This window comes from Cyanistes caeruleus, chromosome 6, assembly GCF_971803275.1.
Source record: "Cyanistes caeruleus chromosome 6, bCyaCae1.hap1.1, whole genome shotgun sequence".
Lineage (NCBI taxonomy): Eukaryota > Metazoa > Chordata > Aves > Passeriformes > Paridae > Cyanistes > Cyanistes caeruleus.
Window position 1 is genome coordinate 6930821 of NC_141706.1, and position 21021 is coordinate 6951841.

Genomic DNA, 21021 nt, shown 5'->3' on the forward strand with positions numbered 1-21021 from the left:
TCGCGAGATTTCAGCCCCGCCCCCGCGCCTTTGCCCGCTCTCGCGAGAGCCGCGCCCTTTCTCTCCCTCGCGCACGCCGGCAAGATGGTGGGAGCTGCGTCCGGGCCGGGCCGGGATGGGATGGGATGGGATGGAATGGGACGGGACCGGAGCGGAGCGGACCGCGGCCCCGCGGCCGCGCGGCCGCCGCCGCCGCCCCTCGCACCCGCGGCGGGACGGGACTGCGGAGTAGCGGAGGGTGGTGGGGAGGCGCGTCTCCGAGCCCGCGGCGGGCGGGAGCGGTGCGGGGAGGCCGGTCCGCCATGGCGCCCGGCTGCTTGGGCCCCGAGGCAGGCGCGGGGTTCTGGCGCTCGCTGCCCGCCTCACTCACGGGTGCTCTCCCCCTTCCCCGCAGCCCTCCAGGCTAAGGAAGACCCGAAAGCTGAGAGGACACGTCAGCCATGGCCACGGCCGCGTGGGTGAGTGGAGAGGCGGCCGCGGGGGCTCTGGGCCTTCGGTGGCGCGGCCCTGCCGGGGCTTCCCCAGCGCTGAGGGGATGCTGCTGCTCTTCCCGGATCCCAGAAAAACAGGGCTGTGGCTGCAGGGGCCCTCCGGCACCGAGGGAAGTAGCGAGCAGTGGTGGAGGCCGCAGCGTGCGGGGGCAGCTGCCACGGAGATGGGCTGATTAAGTCTTGCACGTTTTACCCTCGCTGGATTTATAACTTCAGCATTGCTTACTGCTCAGTACTGGATGTGCGACATCTTAAACCTACAGGGCAATGCAGTCTCCCTTTCAACTCTAGTCATTTCAGTTTTGTCACAACACAAGATAAAATAGTTAGTTTCAGTTGACATTGAAAGTGTATGTGTAATACTAATGTAACGACCTTAAAACTTTTTTTCTCAGGCAAACACAGGAAGCATCCTGGAGGACGTGGTAATGCTGGTGGTTTGCACCATCACAGGATTAACTTTGATAAATAGTAAGCTAACGTTTTAAATATCTACTGCCAACATGCATGGTCCTGAGGTAGAACCAACTGACTTTTATATGTGAATACACAAAGTTTCCTGCAATCCTACGTGTTTTTGTCCTTTAATGGGAAGTGGCAGTATAACCGCTCATGTCTCCTCTTACCCTAAAATCAAAGGCCTTTTCACTTGGCATCTTGCAGTTCAGTGCAGCATTAGGTAAAGTTGATCAAATTTGCTTGTTACAGTGTGGTCCCTGCTTAACAGTGCACACAGCAAATTCAGAATGTGATGTTAAATGCAAACTGCATCCTGTTGGCTGCATCAGGTAAAGGTGAGAGGTGCTGATTCCCGAGACTATAGAGTCACGTCTGGGCCCTGCCCGTGGTCCTGGTGTGCTGGAGTCCTCGGACAGGAACCACTAATCTCTATTCACTGGCTGTGCCCTTCCTGGCTCAGCCAGTCACCGGGTTAGTGACAGCAGTGCCAGAACTTCCCAGGCAGGGAGCCCTCCCCACGTCCATGGAGGTGGGACTTCCCTGGAAATACACACTCAGCAGTGAGGGGGATTGAGCTCTGAGTTTGAGCGGGTAGAAACACTTACAGAGAAAGTAATTTTTTCTTTGGTTTGGATACTAATCGTTATTACACCTAAATTGTACTCATATTAATATGAAAAAAGGTGTAATGTGACATTTTGGCTACTTTGATTTAGTAAGATGCTTGTTTCAGTGTTCTGCTTGTTCAGGGTGAATTAAAAATGTGATCTGATGTGTTTCTTCCACAGTCACCCTGGTTACTTTGGGAAAGTAGGCATGAGGCACTATCACTTGAAAAGAAACCAGAAGTTCTGTCCCACTGTCAACTTGGACAAGCTGTGGACGCTGGTCAGCGAACAGACGAGGCTCAACTACGCCAAGAACGAGGCCGGACTGGCCCCGGTCATTGATGTTGTGCGCTCGGTAAGTTCCTGCTCGGACTCAGTCCCGGCATTCCTGCTCTCCTGTGGGTGCCTGAGCTGGGCCTGTCCCACTGGGAAAATGCTGAACTGCAGATAAGCTTCAGTGCTGAGAGGTTCAGCAGGCCGTGAGTAGTTACAGAAGCACTTTGGCTGTTATATTTTTCCCTGTAAGAACTTACTCTGGTACTGGTGTGTGTTTGTGGACAGCTACCGCCCTCCTTTGGGTAGGTGGTGAAAGATGGCGTGTTTAAAATGGTCCTGAAGGAACAAAACCATGGTGGAACCGGTCTCACATTGTCACCTGTCCACCCTCGAGACTAGAGTCACATCTCCACATGTTTGGTTGTCTTGGTGTGCTATAGTTCTCGGACAGAAACATCTGATCCATATTCACTGGCTGTGATGTCCTGTGTCTCAGCCAGCCACCGAATCAGGGACACTGCTCTGCCAGGTGCTGATGTTCTGCCTCCCCTGTTGGCCACTCAGGACCCACTTCTCACTTCCAGTGACTTCAGCAGCTGTTTTGTTAATTGTTTTCATGTCATGATTGTCCTTTTAATGTAATGAATTGAGTGGATGGGGTGATGGTGATCATCATTTTGTGCTAACAGGCCTGAATGTAGGAGCCTGCAAGCTGATTACAAACACTGAACTTCTATTTTAAATCTTTCTAGGGCTACTACAAAGTGCTGGGCAAGGGGAAGCTGCCCAAGCAGCCTGTCATTGTGAAAGCAAAGTTCTTCAGTAGGAGAGCAGAGGAGAAGATCAAAGAAGTTGGTGGTGCCTGTGTGCTTGTGGCATAAAAGCTTTTGTTTTATTCAAATTTTTTGAATAAACAATGCATAAAATGAGGTGATTTACAGAAGTTTGGGTTGTTGTGATTTTTCTTTCCTGGCTTGTCCAGACACAGTTCACACTTCAATCTTACCTGCATAATTTTTGATCAGTGGTTTGACTGCTTCTCACTTCAGTTTGAAGTTGCCTGACTCAGTGTTCAGTATCTGCCACGTGCAAGATTCTTTATTGTTTTGTCTTTATAGGGTGACAAAATTAAGTTCTGTATTTGTGCTGCTCTTTGGTTAGTGACCCTTTCTACAGCTGTCTGAAAAGAGACTTGATGTGCTTTTGATGATTCTTGAATACTAAAATGATATCCAGGGGAAATCTGTGGGCATGGTGCCCTGGCCTTTGGGAGTGGAACAGCAAAGTGACAGTGGTGTACCAGTAACTGTTAATTAACATTTGCAATCCCTGCTCTCCCCAGGCTGGGTATGCAATTCCTGCAGTTCCCACCTGTGGGACAGAGTTGGTGCCAGCTGTCCTCAACCTTCCTTGCAGCTGGCAAAGCAGTGGCACAGCTCTAGAACTGCTCTGTGTGAAGTTCTGATGTATTGGGTTTAAAATGACTACCTGAGATGATCCTTGCTTGCTTGTAACATCAAATTCAGACTACCTGCCCCAGAAGAAAATTTTAAACACGTGTTTTTCACTCTTACCCTTCCTACCCAAAAAATTCTCGGTTTTGTACATTGATCCAAAGGTGTAAATTGAAATTCACAGTAACCTGCTTCTGCTCATCCAGCCCCAGATTTGGCTTCTGAGGTGACAGAGCATTTCTCAGTATTGGGCTTTGTTTGCACTGATTCTCTGTGCATGGATGCTTTGGGCTGTGGTTTCTCTGTGTCAACAATGTGGTGGTTTAAGACCTCAACTTCCTACTGCAGACATGACATATTTTTGTAGGTGCAACTTTGTCCTAGCAACAGGACCTGCAAGAAATGACAGCGATGAAGTGAGCTGAGAGGCTGCTGCTTCAGTGACATTTGTGTCTGATAGGCAGATGGTTGGTGAAGATGCACTGTAAAAAGTGAGCTCGTGTTACAGGCACTGATAAAATGTTAATTAAACCACAGGTACAGCTGGCACAGCTCAGTTCCGAAGGGACCTCTGGTTTTGGAATTGGAATCTGAAGTTTTAGTGGCAGGTTTGAATTGATCTAAGTGATTTGTCAGTCAAGTTGGTGGGTATCTCTTAGTTGAATGGGTTTTGGGAATGAAATAGGATGCAGACCTTAACACAGGGTCCATTTTTCTTCTAAAATATTTTAAATACTGATGACTTCAGGATGCAGTGCTTTAAAGCTACTGGTTGTTGATTTCTGAGACATTCATAATTGTTTTGCATTGTGGAATAAAAACCCAAACCCAGATCTGTTTACTAACCATTTCCACTGGAATCTGCCAGAAGACAGAATCTCTCAGAATAGATAGCCCTATGATTAGAGCTGCTGCTCTTCTGTGCTGAAGAAATCTGAAGATTCAATTACATCCTGCTAGTAGCAGGGCCACCATGCCAGGGCATTCAGCAGCTACATGGGACTCTGGAGGTTGGATCAACTACAAGAGTGACTCCAGAGGAAATGAGGCTTTTTATCCTCTGATACAACTTGCAGGAGTTGCCCTTTGCAGTCTGTATCTGATCAATATCTGACAATCTGAGAACTGAGGATGAGACATGACCTGCAAAGCTCTCAGCTGACCTTGGGGAGCTTAGGCTGGTGGGAGGAACACCAGGAAGCTCAGGTTTGGTCTAATCTCATCTGTGATCATCTTGATAGCTAAATTTGATTACAGCAAAGTGCATTTTCTATAAAGAAGATTGTCAGAAAATGCTGTACATTTTTCCAGGCAGCTTTCTAACATGCATTGCTGAAATAATGGATGTATGGGTATTATTTTCTTTACCTGAAAACTGTAAAATATTTGAGTTAAATTGTAAAAGCAGTCAGAGAATCTCATAATTTTAATTGCACAGTTTCAGTGCTTCTAGCAGGAAACGTACAATGTGTGGCAATTCAGCTTTGTAAGTAGATTGATAGAACAGATTAGTTCAGTTTTCACAGAAGTTGCAAATACTAGAGAGATAGTGGGATCGTGGTTTGTAAACCCTAAACCACGCTTTCTGGCACAACAATCTGCAAAGATATTCTCCTCTGTAAAGCAGGTATGTGATTTTCAGCTGCAAGGAACTTCTTTTTTTTCGCAGGGGCTACGTGAATGTTGTTTATTTGGTCGTGCATCCCGTGTTGTCCTCTGGTTTGCGCTCGAGCGATCAAATGTTCTGTGAAGTGCAGGGCTTGTCATGAGCCATTTTGTGACTCTTCGTGTTTTTGGGGCCAGCCTTCAGCCAGCAGGAATGGAGACCCTGGATCTGTTGAGGAATTGTTTGGTGTGCAAATGGGAGCTGCGGAGGAGGGAGCCCAGAATGCTCCCCTGCCTCCATTCCTTCTGTAAGGACTGCCTTCCGGGTCTGATTCAAGGATACAGCTGTATTCCCACCGAGTATGAAGTTCTCTATGAAGGTAACTAAAAATCTCTGGTTTATGCTCTTTGCAATACAGTATTATGAAAAGAGATGGACTGGGAAGTACATTTTGAAGTACATTCTTCCACAGCACTACTTTAAATTGAGGAACTGGGAGAGTAGAGGTTTGTGAGAGCAGAGTGGATTGGGAACAAGCCACTTTCATTATGTTTTTCATCCAACAGCAGTGCTTTGAAGAGAAAGGATACAGTCAGGCAACATTTTAACATTTTTTTCAGAATGGGATGAATGTTTCACTTACCAGGTTGACATTATGAATATTTGATTTTCTTAGCTTAATAAATAAATGCTACATGATAGCTTCCAGAACAAAATTTTTTTTGCAATCTTTTTGATATGCTGGACCTTCCTATGGCTGTGGTGATAGTTTTATTTTTCCTTCACCCCCTCCTTCAGTTCCTCCTCAACAGCAACACAAAAGCACCCAGTTGTTTCCAACAGAGGTAATAATAATTATTACTACATATGTGAATTCTGGTGCACTGAAATTCTTATCTTGCTGTGTTGTTTCTCTCTACCTTAACCCTTGTGGCTGTAACTCACCCTAACAAGCTGAGTAAAGTACTGAGGGTAAGAAGCATTTTTTGGCTGTCTTTTGAAATCTTGGAGTTATTTGTACAGTTTTCGGTTGTGATGTTAATAGAAAATGTCTAACTTTAATTTTTTTAATAAAACCTAGATGACAGAATATAGTAATTTTAACTGAATGAGTCTTAATTGCTGTGGGGAAACATCCCAGACTCATTAATAATTTATTAGAAGAGCAAAGGCATATAGATAACTTGTATTTTCACAGGCTTTGAACCTTAGTTGAGTAGGAGGAATCATTTATGATGTCTTCTGCAGCAGATTTTAGAAACATGTAGGAAGAGAAGATACCTTCCCTGAGGTGAGGGTGATCAGAATTGATGAGGTGACATAAACTAGACTAGTTCAGGTTTGAGAACAAATGGAATCAGTGTTAAGAGGTCACTGTTGGAAGGCTGGCAAAACACAAAAGCTAAAGGAAAAGGCAAAGAAAAAGACTATTCATGTGTAGGGTACAGACAGAAAAAGATATGAAGGTAGAAGGAGAGAACAAGGCATCATTGCAGGTAATGTCTCCTTAAAATTTTAATGCTTGGTCATAGTAGGCCTGAAGTCTGAGGGACCTCTCTGTAATCAAATACTGTTGAAAAAAGCACTCCATTATTTTTTATGTATCTCTTTTAACATCTCAGCCATTCCTCTCCTCATTCTTTATGTTTACCAAGTGGAAAAGTGAATTTCTACCACTTGCTGGTCTTGGATGAAGTGCAGCTACAGGTTCTCATGAGTTAAAATATTAGGTATTTCTTCAAGGTGGATCAGGAACTGTTTGTCTGTAGCAAAATGGAATAAATACTAGTTTATTTCTGTATCCCTGAAGTTTCTCTGTTTACTTCTTCATTCTTGTGTAGATGGGGAACTTCTGTGGAAAAGAACAAGAAATAATAGAGAATATATTATTATATATAGTGGAGAATAATAATAGAGAAAATAAATAATGAGCAGTGATGACCCAGTAAATGAAGTGAGACACCAGGTGCAGAGACTCAGTTAATCTATGAGCAAGGAAAGCAGCAAAACCAAAACATCTGTGTCTCTTAATTAAGCCAATGTCTGAAATTGCAGCCACCATTGGTCAAGCAGGATAAATTTTTGAACTCTTCTGATGCCATGATATTAAATTTTGCTTGTCTTTTCTGCAGTGATTGCTGAATTATGGGCAGTACAATTCCAGTTTTCAGTGTAATTTTTAAGTTTGATCATAGGCAGGTGCCAGTGATAAAATGGAAGTGCAAGTGCCAAACCATTATAGCAGAGTAAATGTAAAATATTGCCTGTAAGAAAATGTGTTCTTTACTATGAACTCCTCAAGCAAAATGTAAGGATGGAAAAAATGAATGTATTTGTAAGTGAAGTCATTCTGACATTTGTCACAAAAAGACTATTTCAATGTGTAGGTTTCTGTATGCTTTACTACAAGTAGTACTCTGCTAACATAAAACTCTTTTCTAGTTTGTTGTTTTGTATTGGTTTGCTGAGAAGCTGGAGGTAAGTGATCCTGACATTTGATGGGGGTTGGTGTTGAAACTTTTATTCCTGTGTTTAAGATGACTCATGAAAAAAATTCCTTGAGGGAGCAGCCGGAGCTCCTATGGAAAAGCTGCCCAGCCATCAGAATTTATCTATAGCTGTGAGAACTGAGAGTTTGGGAGTAATTTGAGTGGAAAAATGAAGTTATCTTTGTGACTTTGTCTCTTGCAGTTTCCCTTCTATGAAGGGAACTTTAAGCTTCTCAGTCTTTCTATTCTGTTTCTTTTTTTTTTTTTCTTTTCCTTTTTTATGCAGGCCAGTGTCGCTTTCCTATTTTTATTCCTTGTCTTCCTGTAACAGAGAATTCACATTCTCCTCCTCTGCAGATCTGCATGTTACGTGTTTCCAGTCTGTTTAGTGCACGGGAAAGAACAATTCTCCCATCTCTTGAGGTGTAAATGTCTCATTTGAAGACTTTCCCAGGCTCCTACCCGTGTGAGTTGTCACTCACGGTACAATGTTGATTCTTGCACTTTTGGGTCTTTCTCATGAAGTTCTAAATACATTTAAAACCAGATTCATCCAGGTTCCTGTGTTTATCCCTCCTCCCTGGACTGGAGTTGGATGCCCAAATAAATTACCTCACATCTGTAAATCTTCCTCTCTGTAAGATGTTCAAAGATACAAATTGATTTAGTGCTTTAAATGTCACCAACAATTAATTCCAAAAGTAGTCAAATGGGGACCAGTGGAGGTGCATTGCTGGGAAAAGTTCATGTTTTTGCAAGACTGTCCCTGCTAAAGGCTTTGTTGGTGTTTTTTTTGGTTTTTTTTCCTTAAACAAAAGAAAAATCACAGGTAATTGGTGCTCAGTCACAGTTAGGACCCCTGAGAACCAGGCAGATCAGAAAAGAGGCACTGAAACACCTTGCAGATTTCTGCTAACTGATATAACCCCTGGAATTCTTAACATTTTGTCATCAAATTGTGTAATTAGCCTAACCTGTAAAGTAAAATGTTAGTAGTAGTTGCTCAGCTTTGTAAATTGTTTTGTGAAGTGGTGGATTTAGTTGTATTATGTTTTCATATTGAACTTGTGTGTTGAGCTATTACTTTCTGCAATTTAATTTAATTTTTTTTTTCCTTTTATATTTCTCTGGTTTGGATAACAAAAACCCTGGAAAATTTCTGCCTATATTCTATGTTTCATGGTACCTAAGTACCTATGGACAAAAGCTGTCCATACTTGTGTTGCGTTAACTTAATTCCAAGAAATGTAGCAGGGTTATGTGTGAGAGAAATGCAGACAGATTGGATAAAGAGAGCAAATGTAGCTTCAGCTATTGACAGATGTCCACTTACTGCATTTTATTATTTCCTGCTGAAAAGAAAGAGTTTTCTTTAGCTTGTATGGTAGGTGATATATATATATATATATATATATATATATATGTATATATATATTTAACAGTGGATTCTTAATTGTGAACACTTGTTAGTGAGGCACACCCAAAAGTCAGCAAGGTGTTGGTCAGAGAGATCTTCAGGGGGGTTTATTTCAGGAGAAGGATTGAGCTCTAGGACTGCTTTGGCTCTAGGCTCATTTTCAGACTGAAGTTTTGGCACAGAAAGTGTGGAGCACTGGTTTCAGGAGACTGCAGGTGTCAGCACACAGTGCCTTAGCTTGTGTTCAGCCTCTACTTAAATAATAAAAGATAAACAAACAAGAAAACCATCTACAGAGTTCTCTAAACCACAATTTAGTTTTCAGTGGAGCAGTTTAGCTGCCTTGGTAGAGCTGTGGTATCTCCAGGATACCAAATAAACTTGTTTTGTTGCATTCATTTAAGGCAGATGATGCAATGCAATCATCTGTTAATTCTGAAGGAGAGCACCCTTTTGCTTTAATTAGAGCCACTTAGAACCAAGCACGTTTTACCTCTAAAAAAGGAAGTAAAAAGATTATTCTGAAGAGAGAAACTGTTCATAATCCATATATTTAGTCAACCTAAAATGGGTTTAAAGTCAGTCAGCCCTTTGCACTGCTGCACTCAGCCCTTTGTGCTGCTTGGCTGCCAGATCCAAAAGGCAAGTGAAACAATGAGGGCTTTAGTTATATAAACATGAACTGTAGAGTGGGAGGTTGTCTTCAGAGCTGTTTCCTATAACCCATAATTGGGTCTTCAAGGAAATGTAAATTATGCCTGCAGCTCGATCTGTAGTTAATGCTCTCTGAGAATAATTATTCTGATGGTTGTTGGAGGAAAAAGAGCAGAGGAATAGGTGCAACATGTGGCCAGCAAGTACAAGTGTGGTGTGTGTAGTACCTCCACTGTTTGTTCCTTTATCCTATTCGATTCTCTTGGTAATAATTAGTAAATTATCTGCATTGATCTATTTCTGAGGCAGTCAGCTTGAGGGCTCTTTCTATTTAGCCCTGACCAGACTGGAAGACCTTGAAACAAAACTATGAGCTGTGACTTCTCATGTACTTGGTGTCCACAGGTGGTGGAGAGGTTACAGTTGGCACTTCAGAGATGATTTCTGTAAATGATCCCTAGCTCTGACACTTAGAAATTAGATTGCTGTAGTATAGGTGGAGTAAAAACCTTGAAACCCCTCAGAAATTCTAGTTCTTTCTTTATTTGTACTTCTACAAAGGGACACTGTTCTTATTGCTGGGGCCAATGCAGAGTTGGCAGCTTCTATTAACAGAGAAAGCGCTGTGGGATGTGAGAGATCCGACCTGTGGAGAGCTGGGGCTTGAACAGCATGAGGCAGAACCTTGTTGTTTTCCTGAAAGCTGATTTTGGATAGCCCAGATGTGAAGTTGGAGTGTCAGACTGGGCATCTCTGTCTGACTAATGGATTCACTGCCTCTGAAATTCCATTTTTCCCCAGCCCTCTATCGAGTTACTCTGGCTGGGAGTGTGAGAATGGAAATAAACGTGGTGGCTGCTGAAAAAGGGCTGCAAACTAATTCAGCTGAATAAACATCTGCCGCTTAAGCTTTTCAGGGCTCAGAGGTGCCTGTACATAAACACAGCCACACACAGTTACACATCTCTTTCTGGTGCCTTTTGTAGTGATGTTCAGATGCACAGGCCTGCTGGGGATGATGGGGTGAAAGGAGCACTGGGGTCCTGGGAGGATTTAGGTGTAGGATTGTTCTTCCACATCCCTCATGTGCTGACACTTTGTAGGAGTCAGTTCAATACAACGTGGTCTCCAGAGATTCTTCAGTAGCTGATAACTCAAATACACTGAGAATTATTTATATGTGGTTTAACCTGCATATAATTCTGAAGTAGGGCTTAGTTCTGTGTGTCACAATGAAACTGGGCTTAAATCCAGCATTAGGATCCTTGCTAGCCTTTCTAAATTGCTGGTCATCTCTTTAGCAGTGAAATGGGATGTCATAAATAATAACTTCAAGTCCTAAACAGCAGGAGGCACTGAACTTCTAAACGGTAATTTATGCATATGTTCCTACCTCCTTCCTGCCAATTTAATTTCCACGCAAAAATAGAAGGTGTCAACACCTCTGTCAGCTTTTTTCTGCTTCTAGGGGTTTTGATATCAATATTGGCCTCCCTTTAGGTATCATGATTGCACCTGTTCTCCTAATATATTAACTGTTGCTTGAGTCCTGTAATTCCTCGTTGAATTGCTGTTTAGATCCAGAAATTGCATCATTCTCATACGTACAAACAGTGAGTCTCCAGGGCTTTTGACTACTCTTCCCTTCACCCACAGTGCTCTAATAATGATATATTTAAATGAGCTGTCTGCAAAGTGCAGGTTCTTAAAACAGATTAACAGTGTTGTTTGGAGGCAGTGGTAAGGTAGGAAGGCAAGAAAAATATTTAGGTTATGGTCTGCAAAAAGTACAGTGGGAGTGCATGGCATTGTAGGACTTGCTGCTAGCTGGATTTGGAAAAGCTCCTCTCTTTCCTTCTGCTCCAGTTTGAGGATTGACTGAAGACCCAGGCAAGAAAGGAAGTAGGACACTGCTGCTCATTTTGACTGTAGGATTTTTATTCGGGAAAAATACGACCAAGGCAAGTTTTCAGAGGCCTGAATGAATCCTAGAGGCAAGGGCAAGGAAGAAGGCAAGAGGAAAAAAACTCTGCACCTTGTAGTGACTCAATACACCTTTCCTCCCTGCTGATTAGCCAGAATTCCTGGCCAAAGAAGAGGGAGCAGCCCCAGGGAGAGGTGCAGTGACCTCAGTCTGCAGCACAGCACTGCCTGATCCCAGGGAATTTGTGTGTGTGCAGCTCTTACCACCCACCTCTCCCCCAAAACAGGTGACTCTGTGGGCAGCTCTCTGGCTCTTTATCCAGAGCACAGGTAAGGGCTTTCCAGGAAAATGTGTCTTACTGGTGGTTTGCACTCTGAGCATGAGCACAGTGCGATGCTACCTGTGGCTGTTTGTGAATGTGTATGTAATTATTTGCTTAATTTCAGGTTAATTGCTCCACAGTCCATTTTGTAGTGTATTTATTATGCCAAGCTAACTTTTGATTCTTTGGGGAATTCATATTGAAAAAGATGGGGCATTTCCATAGAGCACAGATGCTTTTATTAAGTGGAAAAGGTATCAAATAAACCCAATTAGCGAAACAAGTGTGATCTCCAAAGCCACCATGCTCAGGGAGTCCCTCTTTTAGAAAGATGCAAATTTGTCTCCTGTGCTTCTATTAAAATTTGAGATATAGGATTCAGTATTAGGTGTTTCTGATTAGCCCACCTGTGAGTAGGAAATGACTTTCGATACTCTATTGCTGTGGTGTCCCCATTATTTTTCCTCTTAATTGCTCTTTTAAAAAAAAATTCTAAACTTTTTAAAATTACGCTGATGGCTCTGCATGCCTTCTGTTCATCTCAAGGGAGTTTTAGATATGAAGTCATTATAATTTACAATTACTTGGATATTTAAGACACACTCTGTCATTTACTCAATTAAAGCTGTACTTGGTGGTCTAAAACAAAGCTCTGACCTGTGCAACTTGCTCCCTGTGTATCTCTGGAACAACACTGATTTTAGCAGCGTAACATGGATCTAAAACCTGGGAGAAAATTGTGCTGTGCCATCCAGGGCATCACTTCTAGGTGATAATAATACTAAGGGTAATATTAATCAGCAGTAATGTCATTTACCTTCAAACTGTTGATTGCATTTCTCAGCACATATACAGGGGAGGCTTTTGTGCAGAACTGAAATCCATGCATGATTTATGCTTTCAAAGTGTGAAAATTGTCAAAGTTTTTTTATAATTTAAAAACACTCTAAAGGTTGTCTTGCTCATTATCAAACTAAATGCATTCTAATTATGTTTTATGCTATACTTCAGTGGTTTGTAACAAATTAGCAGAATTTAAAGCTCATGTGAAGGTGCCTGAGGCCATAAGCATTCCATGAAGTATCATTCAATTGTTTTAATTTGATTTAACATTCTGCACTAACAGAATGGTGTTGGAACATAATAAAGCAGTAACTTCAGTAGTAACCTTTTTTTCCTTATGTAGTGTGTCAATAGAAGCTGTCCTTGCTGGGACAAAGCCCCATGCCTTTGTTTCCCAGTAAGCAGCTGTTCCCAGAAATGCTTTGTGCGTGCTCACCTGCACAGCACGTGAATGAGAGAGTAACTGTGAGAGTCATGGACTTCTTCAGAAAGTCACCTGTTGGCTATTCCCTTTAGGTCCATTTGCAGGGTATTATGTAGCCTCAGTGTGGAGGTTTTCTCTCCATGTTAGCCAGACCAAGAGCTGGCAATGCTGTTATGGGAGAAAGAAACTGGTTCCAGGTCCCCAAGGGCTCAAGGCAACTCTGTGAAGTCAGGAGCTGGTTTCCTCTTGACTGCACTGAGAATTAGAGCATGTCCTGTGAGACTTATTTGAGAAGCTGCTTGCAGAGTAGGTATCTTGCTTCCTAGCTTATCAATCAGAACATATCCATCTTTTCATTCCTGCTGCAGTTCCAGCTGTGCCACTTTGTACAGGGCTGGCAGGGAAACTTGAGGAGTGTTTCAGCTCCCAGGAATTAGCTCTGCAGTTCACCAGTGCTTGTAGTGAGCAGCATTTACAAGGAGTAGGAGGCACTGTCAGTGTAACACAGCTTGTCTCGCCTCCTCCTGCTTTTATGTGTCTCCAGAGGACAGAGCTGCTAGCAGACACCTCAAAGTCTCACACTGTAATTTGGGAAAGCTTGGAGAGGTTTCAGTGACACCAATATAAAAGAATTGTGTTGTGCTAGGGTATAACACGGGAAAATGTGATTAGCTACAAAAACTGTAGGTGATTCAGATACTTTTTCAGCTGCGGTCCTTATAGGAAGGATGCAAAATAGAGGAGCTGTTAAAAAGGCTTCTTCAGCTTTCTGCCATCGTGGGCATTTTTATCAGATAATTTTTTAGCACCTTTGTAACTCCTGCCAGCAAGCACCCTTAAACAAGACTCAGTTTACATGCCTGATGAGCAAAGTGCTGGAAATTGCTTGTTACCCTTTCCCCCGGGGTGACTTGTGGCTGAGTAGCACAGTCACCTGTGGGCACAGCCTGTTCCTTCTCATGTCTGCATGAGTGCTCAGATGTGTATGAAACACACAGTTCAACAAGTATTTTAGATAGATCATGGTCTGCTACTTGGGCCCCCAAATCACATTTCTGTTTTAAATGCAACCTGGAAAAATAGAAAACAATTGTGCTTTTGGCTTTAGATTTGGGCTAAAAAAGATCTAAAGCTCATGAAAGAGGTACTTAGTGAGGGATAGTTTTAAAAGAAGATGTACCAGAACTGTGTTTCTTCAAAACATTTGTGAGTGGAAGTGAGTGTGTTCGGACATCTGACCGGGTAGTGCTGCTGCCAGAAGTGGTAATGTAGGAATGTTTTGAGGTCTGTGTGTCCTGTCAATATAAAATGCTGCTGTTAAAGTTACAGTAGCCCAGGTCTGAAACTGGGAGACATTCAGAATCAGCATTCTGCCCCTGGCCAGGGACTGCAGGAGACATATCCCAAGGGACAGGTAATACCAAGCACCTGGAAAACAGGAGAGTCTCTGATAATGGTGTAATGTGAAGAATAATAGAAAACTTAAGGTTTAATTGACTTACAGGCCACTGTCCATGTGCAAAAATAATTTTGAGCTGAGGGAAAAAAGCCCATTGAACAGTAGAATGTCGTCATTGATCTTGCTTTAAAACCTTGCTTTAGGTGAGTTTAAACCAGTTAGTCATAGAACATATTGTTGTTAGTTATCATAAATAGATGACTTGGCAAGGTGAGCATAGCATGGAAATTCTGTTCTTAACAGAATGGAAAAAACTTGGATTAAAAAAATGATACACCTTGATAAGGTGAAATAGACTGACACACCAGCACCCTCTCTAAAGGACTGTTTTTACATCTACAGTAGTTTGCAGAAATGTGGCCAGAAAAATGCAGTATCCTACAAAAAACCCCAAACCAACACACTGGAGCTTCTAGCCAAATATAATAGAGCTCCTAGCCCAAGAAGTCAAGGAATGAAATATCAGAGGTGCAAAAATGGAGGTGTTTGATTATGGACCCATGCTTGAACTCTTGGTTCTCAGCCCAGGCAGACACTGAGATTCACCTCAGCTGTGCTCAGTTTATTAATGAGAATGAAGCTAGGTTCTGCTGCTCACTTTGCTTTGGGGGAGGTCATGTTTTGCCACCTCTAGATTTACTAATTTTCCTTATAAAACTTTCTTTTCTCTCCTTTGTCTTTTTTCTGACTTATTGTTTCTGCCAGCAGCATGTTATTCCCCTGTCACTTCACTTGGATTGTGCAAGTGCAAGTGCATCCTGCGCTGTAAAACTGGTATTAAGGAGTGTGTGTTTTATGCTTGGGTACAGCTCTGGTGGAGTAAAGCTGGTCCAGAACCACAGAAAAATCCCAGAAAGCACAAGTAGATCTGTAACAAAGGGGTATAGTTTAAAGTGCAGCTCAGTTTTAAACATCTCCAAGCCAGGTGAGAATTTGGACATGCAGGTATCATTAATAAACACAGAAATGAATCAACTGAAATATGGTGTTTTTCTAGGAATTTTGTTGCTTTGTTTTTCTTTTCTATATATTGAACCAGGTCTAGCCACTGAGGGCTTGAAGAATGCCTTGGTTTCCTGGAACTGCCCATGTGATACAAAAAAGCCACTGAAGTGTGGTTTCTATAATTTCCTGGTTCGCATGGCTGGTGTGCATTGCTTTATTTGTGGTGGTTTTCTTTTTTTTTTTTTTTTTTTTAATTCAGGTATCCTTTCCTGCCCTGTGTGCAAACAGACCTGCTTTGCAAGGGATGTAGTTGAGAATTTCTTCCTCAAGGACTTTCCCATTTGTGATTCAGCTATGGCAAAGGTAAGTGACCACTAAACTGTGGCTTTTTGAAACCCTGCCAGATGAACTCTGAAAACAGAGAAAATCTCATTTTGAACAACAAAGATTCTCTTATTGTTTGCTTATGCAGTGCTGTAATTACTTCATTGCCAGAGATAGATAATACTCCCTTCATAGTAATTTTAAAACTTTAATTGAAGAATGAGTTTTACTCTCAGTATTTTAGACAGTCCATTAAAAATATTGCTACTAATGTATCTGTGATAATCAACATATTAGGAAGGTACTGAATGTCTTGGATTCCTCCTTGTCCTCTTCTGCTCTCAACTCAAACTAAACAATCACAGAATTGTTAGGATTAGAAGGGCTCTTTGGAGATTGTCCAGTCCAACTCCCCAGCACAGCAGGGCCACAGGAGCAGTGACACAGGAACACATTCAGGTGGGCTTGAATGTCTCCAGAGAGGGAGACTCCATGATCTCCCTGGGCAGCTGATCCTGTCCTCTGACACCCTCATTTTGAGGTGGAGCTTCTTATGTTTCAGTTTGTGGCCATTGCTCCTCATCCTGCCCCTGGGCACCACTGAAAATCAGTTTCTGGCACCGTCCTCTTAGCCCACCTTTGAGATATTTATAAGCATTAATGAGATCCCCTCTCAGCTTTCTCTCAACTGACCAGGCCCAGCTCCAGCCTCTCCTCATTAGAGAGATGCCCCAGACCCCTCATCCCCTTTGTGGCCTCTGCTGGACCCTCTCCTTGTCTCTCTTGAGTTATGGAGACCAGAATTGAGGAGAATACTCTGGATGTGACCTCTCTGGAGCTGAGGAGGAGTGAGGATCCCCTCTCTCTACCTGCTAGCCACAGAGGCTGGCTCTTGACTAAATTGTTACACCAACATCACCCATTAGGTCATGTGAGCAGTTATAATTTCTGATTATCTGTATTAATGGTTAAAAAAGTGACATCATATTGCAGTTTCCCACTGGGGAATTGATTCAAAGGAAGGTATTGGGTTACTACTTTAGTCTTGAATTGGCACCGTACATAGGTGGATTTAACTTCTGTTAAATACCCCGTAACAAGCAGGACTATTCTCACAGCTTTGTAGCTGCCACTAACTTGGGTGGAGAGGAGGGACAGAGAAAGCTGGGTATTGTTAAAAAGTAAAAGAGTGTGAAACCTAATCCACAGAGCATTCTGGGGAAATAAAAATAATTAAGGCAAGCAAACTGTGTTGACACCTTCAGGTGTACATTGCTTGCAGAGTGCAACATAAGTTGGTCTAGAACAAGAAGGGGTGTATTCACATGCACTCTCCAAAGAGAGGAAGAAAATTCACAGGATACTGCTGAGTTTTTAAAATGCATTTATTATACTGAGATTTCTTAATTACTGTGACTTGCATCATTTACTTTTTAATGAGAATTTATGTAGAAAGGAAATCAAATGAGAATATCTAATGTCTTCAAAAGCACTAGATTATTTTTTCAAACCATCCTTAAAAGAAGGTTTTTCTTTTCTGTAATCCCTCAGGAGTCCTAAGAGCAGTTCAGTAGTGCAGATTTCTCACTGAAGCATAGGAGTACCCTAGAGCAACTTGTGAGCCTTCAGTTTTTGGCTTCCTTTTTATTAAGTCTAATCACATAGCTTTGCTTGCTTAGTATATTTAACCACTACCATCACACCCAAAATTACAGCCACAGTTTCACCACCAGTGACATCAAAAGGAGAAGCACCAGATCATCCACCTGAGACATGGCTGAGTTGCCATCATCCTAATTTTCCTTACATGTTCAAATATGAGTCTATCAAGGCTTGTAACAAAGAGTTTGGAAGCAGCAAGGTGTCTCTCAGTGTGTGAGAGAGTGAAGCATGAATGATAGAATGTGCTACATGCCAGCAGCAGCAGTCTCAAAAATATGCAATTCAGAATCTCTTGCCCAAAAGCCCATTTCCACATCATAAATAATATAACTCTGGGAACACTCTGCAACTTAAAAGTGATGTTAAGCCAGTACAGTGTCAATATAAATTCCAGTCAGACTGACAGCTGAACTGTTACAGGTAAACCTGTGCTAAAGCAGGCTGGGTTATGGCAGAGAGGGCAGAGCATTCCTCACCTTTTTCCTAAGCTGCACCTAGGTGGGTACATTTTAGATCAGTCACTTCTTTTTATACAGCAGTCTTTGTTGCCAAAATTAAATATTCTTGCATTTTGGTTTTATAAGTTTTATTAGGCTTTTTGGTTTAAATTATTGTATGTACCTCTTGGAAAATGTTGCTATGCAGATGACTAAAATAGCATATTTGCTTGCACAAACAATTCCCTCTCTAGATAATTAAACACATTTAAAACTTTGCTTTGTTGTCTTATTGTCAAGAATTGCTCAATCTGTTTGAGAATGAATATTTAGAAACTCTTGAGTAATGGCTTGATAAGAGACCTGTTGTGAAATGCCAGACCTGCCGAAGGAAGCAATGAAATTTAAATTAATTTTAGCAGAACAAAAGTTTTTCTTCTTGTGCTGAAGTGAGTCAGAGCTTGACACGTGTCTCAGAATTTAGGTGGATATGAATGTTCCATTTAATGTTAAAGCTGTGATTTAAAACTGAGGCAACCAGCCAAGAACTGCAATAGTTATTCCTTCAGACTTTCTATTTCCTGAGACACCATGAGGAGAAATCCTTCCATTACACTCACCAGGACTTCCATCAGGGGTTATGAGCTGAGCACAGGCTGCTGTATCCTTCTCTTTGTGTTTCCCATTGAAGAGTTGGGATGCAGCTATTTCAGTTCACAGCTGAAGTGAAGATAAGCTGACGTCCAGCAGAAAGGGCAGTGCAGGAAGTGATTTTGCCATCTATTCCTATTTGTTTGAGTAGCCCTGAGAGAAGCAATATTGAGGAGATACATGGTGTGCATAGCTATAGTAGATATATTGTAAGTTTAATAACGTGGTGGTAAAGCCTTTCTGCTTTGATGATGGTAACTTCTCTGTGCCTACTCTGCCCATTAGTACCTATTTACTGTGGTAAAATGTGGTAACATTTTAGTGGTTGTGGTGAGCCAAATACATGAATATTGGGGGTTTTAAAAGAAGGTGTTTTATTCCTAGAGCAAATCCTTTTTAAAAGAGTTATCATTGTAGCTGCCTTGAAATGACTCTTGAGTTCATTCTGGACACCTAATATTGAATTCCCCACCTCATTTCTGTGCTGCTCTGTTCATTTTCCCCTTAGTGACATGTCCAGGCAGCATGGCCTGTAGAGCAAAGGGCATTCCCTAAACTGCTGAGGCAATAGAGAGAGTAATTAATTAAGGTTTCCAGGTCTCCTCATGTTCCTGTGCTTTCACCACATGTGATATCAGGATATAAACTGAGCTCATTTCTGGTCCTATCCTCATATCAGAGGATAGGAATGAAGTTTTTCATTGATAGTATGGGGGCATCCCCATGTTGTTTTCTAGATTGTCCCACCATTAGGATGTTTTATGTGTTTTTCTGAATGTTACACAATTACATCCAGAGTCTTAAAACAACTCGAATTGCTTTAGTCTGAGGACAAAAAAAATATTAAGCTCACCAATCTGAATCAGTCTGTTAAAGACAACAGTTTGTACAGCTGATTTGTTATGTGTGTAATTGTGCTTCTTGTTCTTAGAGCTGCTCCATGTGCAAAGAGAAGAGACCTGCCCACAGTCTCTGTATAAGATGCAATAAGTGGTTGTGCAGTTCTTGTACAGAGGAGCACAGACATGGCAAGGAACCTGGAGATCGCTTCCTGTCTGTATCCCTGAAAGCCTGCGCAGGTACTGGGGACACACTGGAATTTTCTTTCTTCTCTTTCTTCTCCTATCACTTATTCAGGTGCAAAAGGAGCAGTTCAGGCTCTGTGCCACAGACACCAGGCTCAGAAGGATTTGTATGTGTCAGCAAGAGATTATGTGACTTTTCTCCAACTTCAGGGCCATTGCCACAATCAGTGTTTCATGATATTGGAAAAAAAAGTTTGGATATTTGCGTTCCACGGATAGGATCTTCTCCTTTCCAATCCATGGAGTGATGGGACAGGGTTAGGAGGCCTACAACATCAACAGGCCTTGCCCTTTCAGTATTTCTGTCCCAGTTTGGGTAATTTTATTGAGGAAACCGTGACAAAGCAATTCCTGTGCATATGGACAAGGTGTGTGAGGGAGTCACAGACAGCAAAAGGCTGTGATCACTACAGGATGTTCATTCTTTTCTTTACCTGTGTGTCAGAAATCTGCTGCAGAGTATGCTAACCTAAACTAAAAGAGCAATTTTTAACTAAAAATAAGAATTTGTGCTGCATTCTTATCCTTCTTCATAAGGAAGATGAAGGACAGAAAAAGGAGTCAAAGTAGCCCACTGATTATTCTTTTTATTTTGTTTTCCTTTAGGATTTTTCTTGTGGAAGTCTAGACTTGCCATAGATGGAGTTTTTAAATACTAGGTGGTCATATCAAACAGAGTTTGAGGTTCTTGAGACAAAATATGCCATTGCCTAATAGAGTGTAAACAAAAGAAGTCCATAAGAATGGATAATAAAAAAGCACAAATTACATTTAAATGTTTTTTGGGTCTTTTCTAGAGAATAATATAAACTGAAGTCCCCCAGTCTCCCTTCAAATGTCCTGATTGGATGGACAATATGTTTTTCTTCTCAGGCTGATGACAAGATAAGGACTGTGGTTTTGAGGCTCCAACTGTTTATAATTTCATGTCACTTTAGCTAAGATTCCTGGCACATATTGTTAACAAATACTGGTAAGAAATTATATGTGTGGCTTAGCTCTGTGTGTGTGTGTGTGTGCTATATAAATAAAAAGTTGTAGACACATAAAAACATGATAAAGAATTTTAGTTTAGTACTAAACTCCACATGCTGAACAAAACACAAACAAGGAGCTTGGTAGATCATATATAGACTAGTTAATATAGAAATTATTTGGAATGTAATTTGTGCTTTTTTATTTATGCTATTATTTATGTAGGTTGTTTCTATTTTGGACATAGATATCCCTTCAGAATAGTTCAAAGAAAGCAAATACTAGGATATACTAGAATTCAGACTGTTGTTTGTTATTTTTCTTCTTCTGAAAATAAACACACAGTATCATCAGTCTGTATAGGGTGTTCTGAAAGCACCCACCTTCTCTTAAGAGCTCTTGCAATTTTAAACTGTTCTATCTTTTGGCATTTCCCTTGTAAGGACCAGACTTTCTTTGGTCAGTGCTAGAGTCCTTGGGTCAGAAATGAAGTAAAGTAGCAAAACACCTTCACCA

General features: G+C 41.7%; 2 protein-coding genes and 2 non-coding genes across 7 annotated transcripts in view; all 4 read left to right on the forward strand.

Moving 5' to 3' along the window:
• RPL27A (ribosomal protein L27a) lies at positions 1 to 2777 on the forward strand. Its single transcript, XM_023928619.2, has 5 exons — positions 1 to 87; positions 395 to 458; positions 887 to 962; positions 1739 to 1913; positions 2587 to 2777. Exons 1-5 carry the CDS (start codon positions 85 to 87, stop codon positions 2713 to 2715), a joined length of 447 nt encoding a protein of 148 aa, XP_023784387.1. The 5' UTR covers positions 1 to 84; the 3' UTR covers positions 2716 to 2777.
• Positions 1302 to 1434, forward strand: LOC111930688 (small nucleolar RNA SNORA3/SNORA45 family). Its single transcript, XR_002865270.2, has one exon. It is a non-coding gene; the product is annotated as a small nucleolar RNA SNORA3/SNORA45 family (small nucleolar RNA).
• On the forward strand, positions 2223 to 2354 carry LOC111930689 (small nucleolar RNA SNORA3/SNORA45 family). The gene has a single exon (XR_002865271.1). It is a non-coding gene; the product is annotated as a small nucleolar RNA SNORA3/SNORA45 family (small nucleolar RNA).
• Positions 2778 to 4990: 2213 nt separating the features above from the next.
• The window catches only part of TRIM66 (tripartite motif containing 66), a 44952-nt gene continuing 28921 nt past the window's right edge, over positions 4991 to 21021 (forward strand). The window contains exons 1-4 of one of the 4 annotated variants that reach the window (XM_086892061.1): positions 6928 to 7229; positions 7337 to 7372; positions 15631 to 15734; positions 19377 to 19524. In XM_086892061.1, the coding sequence (XP_086748187.1) occupies positions 15726 to 15734; positions 19377 to 19524 (157 nt within the window). In that variant the 5' untranslated portion in view covers positions 6928 to 7229; positions 7337 to 7372; positions 15631 to 15725. Of the gene's footprint in view, positions 5274 to 6927; positions 7230 to 7336; positions 7373 to 7740; positions 7850 to 11320; positions 11416 to 15630; positions 15735 to 19376; positions 19525 to 21021 lie in introns of those variants that run through there. The other 3 variants (XM_086892062.1, XM_023928618.2, XM_086892063.1) reach the window with 3 other exon arrangements.

Coding starts and splice junctions, on each gene's coding strand:
- RPL27A (XM_023928619.2), top strand. Junction 459..886: donor CCATGGCCACGGCCGCGTGG/GTGAGTGGAGAG, acceptor TTTTTTTCTCAG/GCAAACACAGGAAGCATCCT. Junction 963..1,738: donor AGGATTAACTTTGATAAATA/GTAAGCTAACGT, acceptor TTTCTTCCACAG/TCACCCTGGTTACTTTGGGA.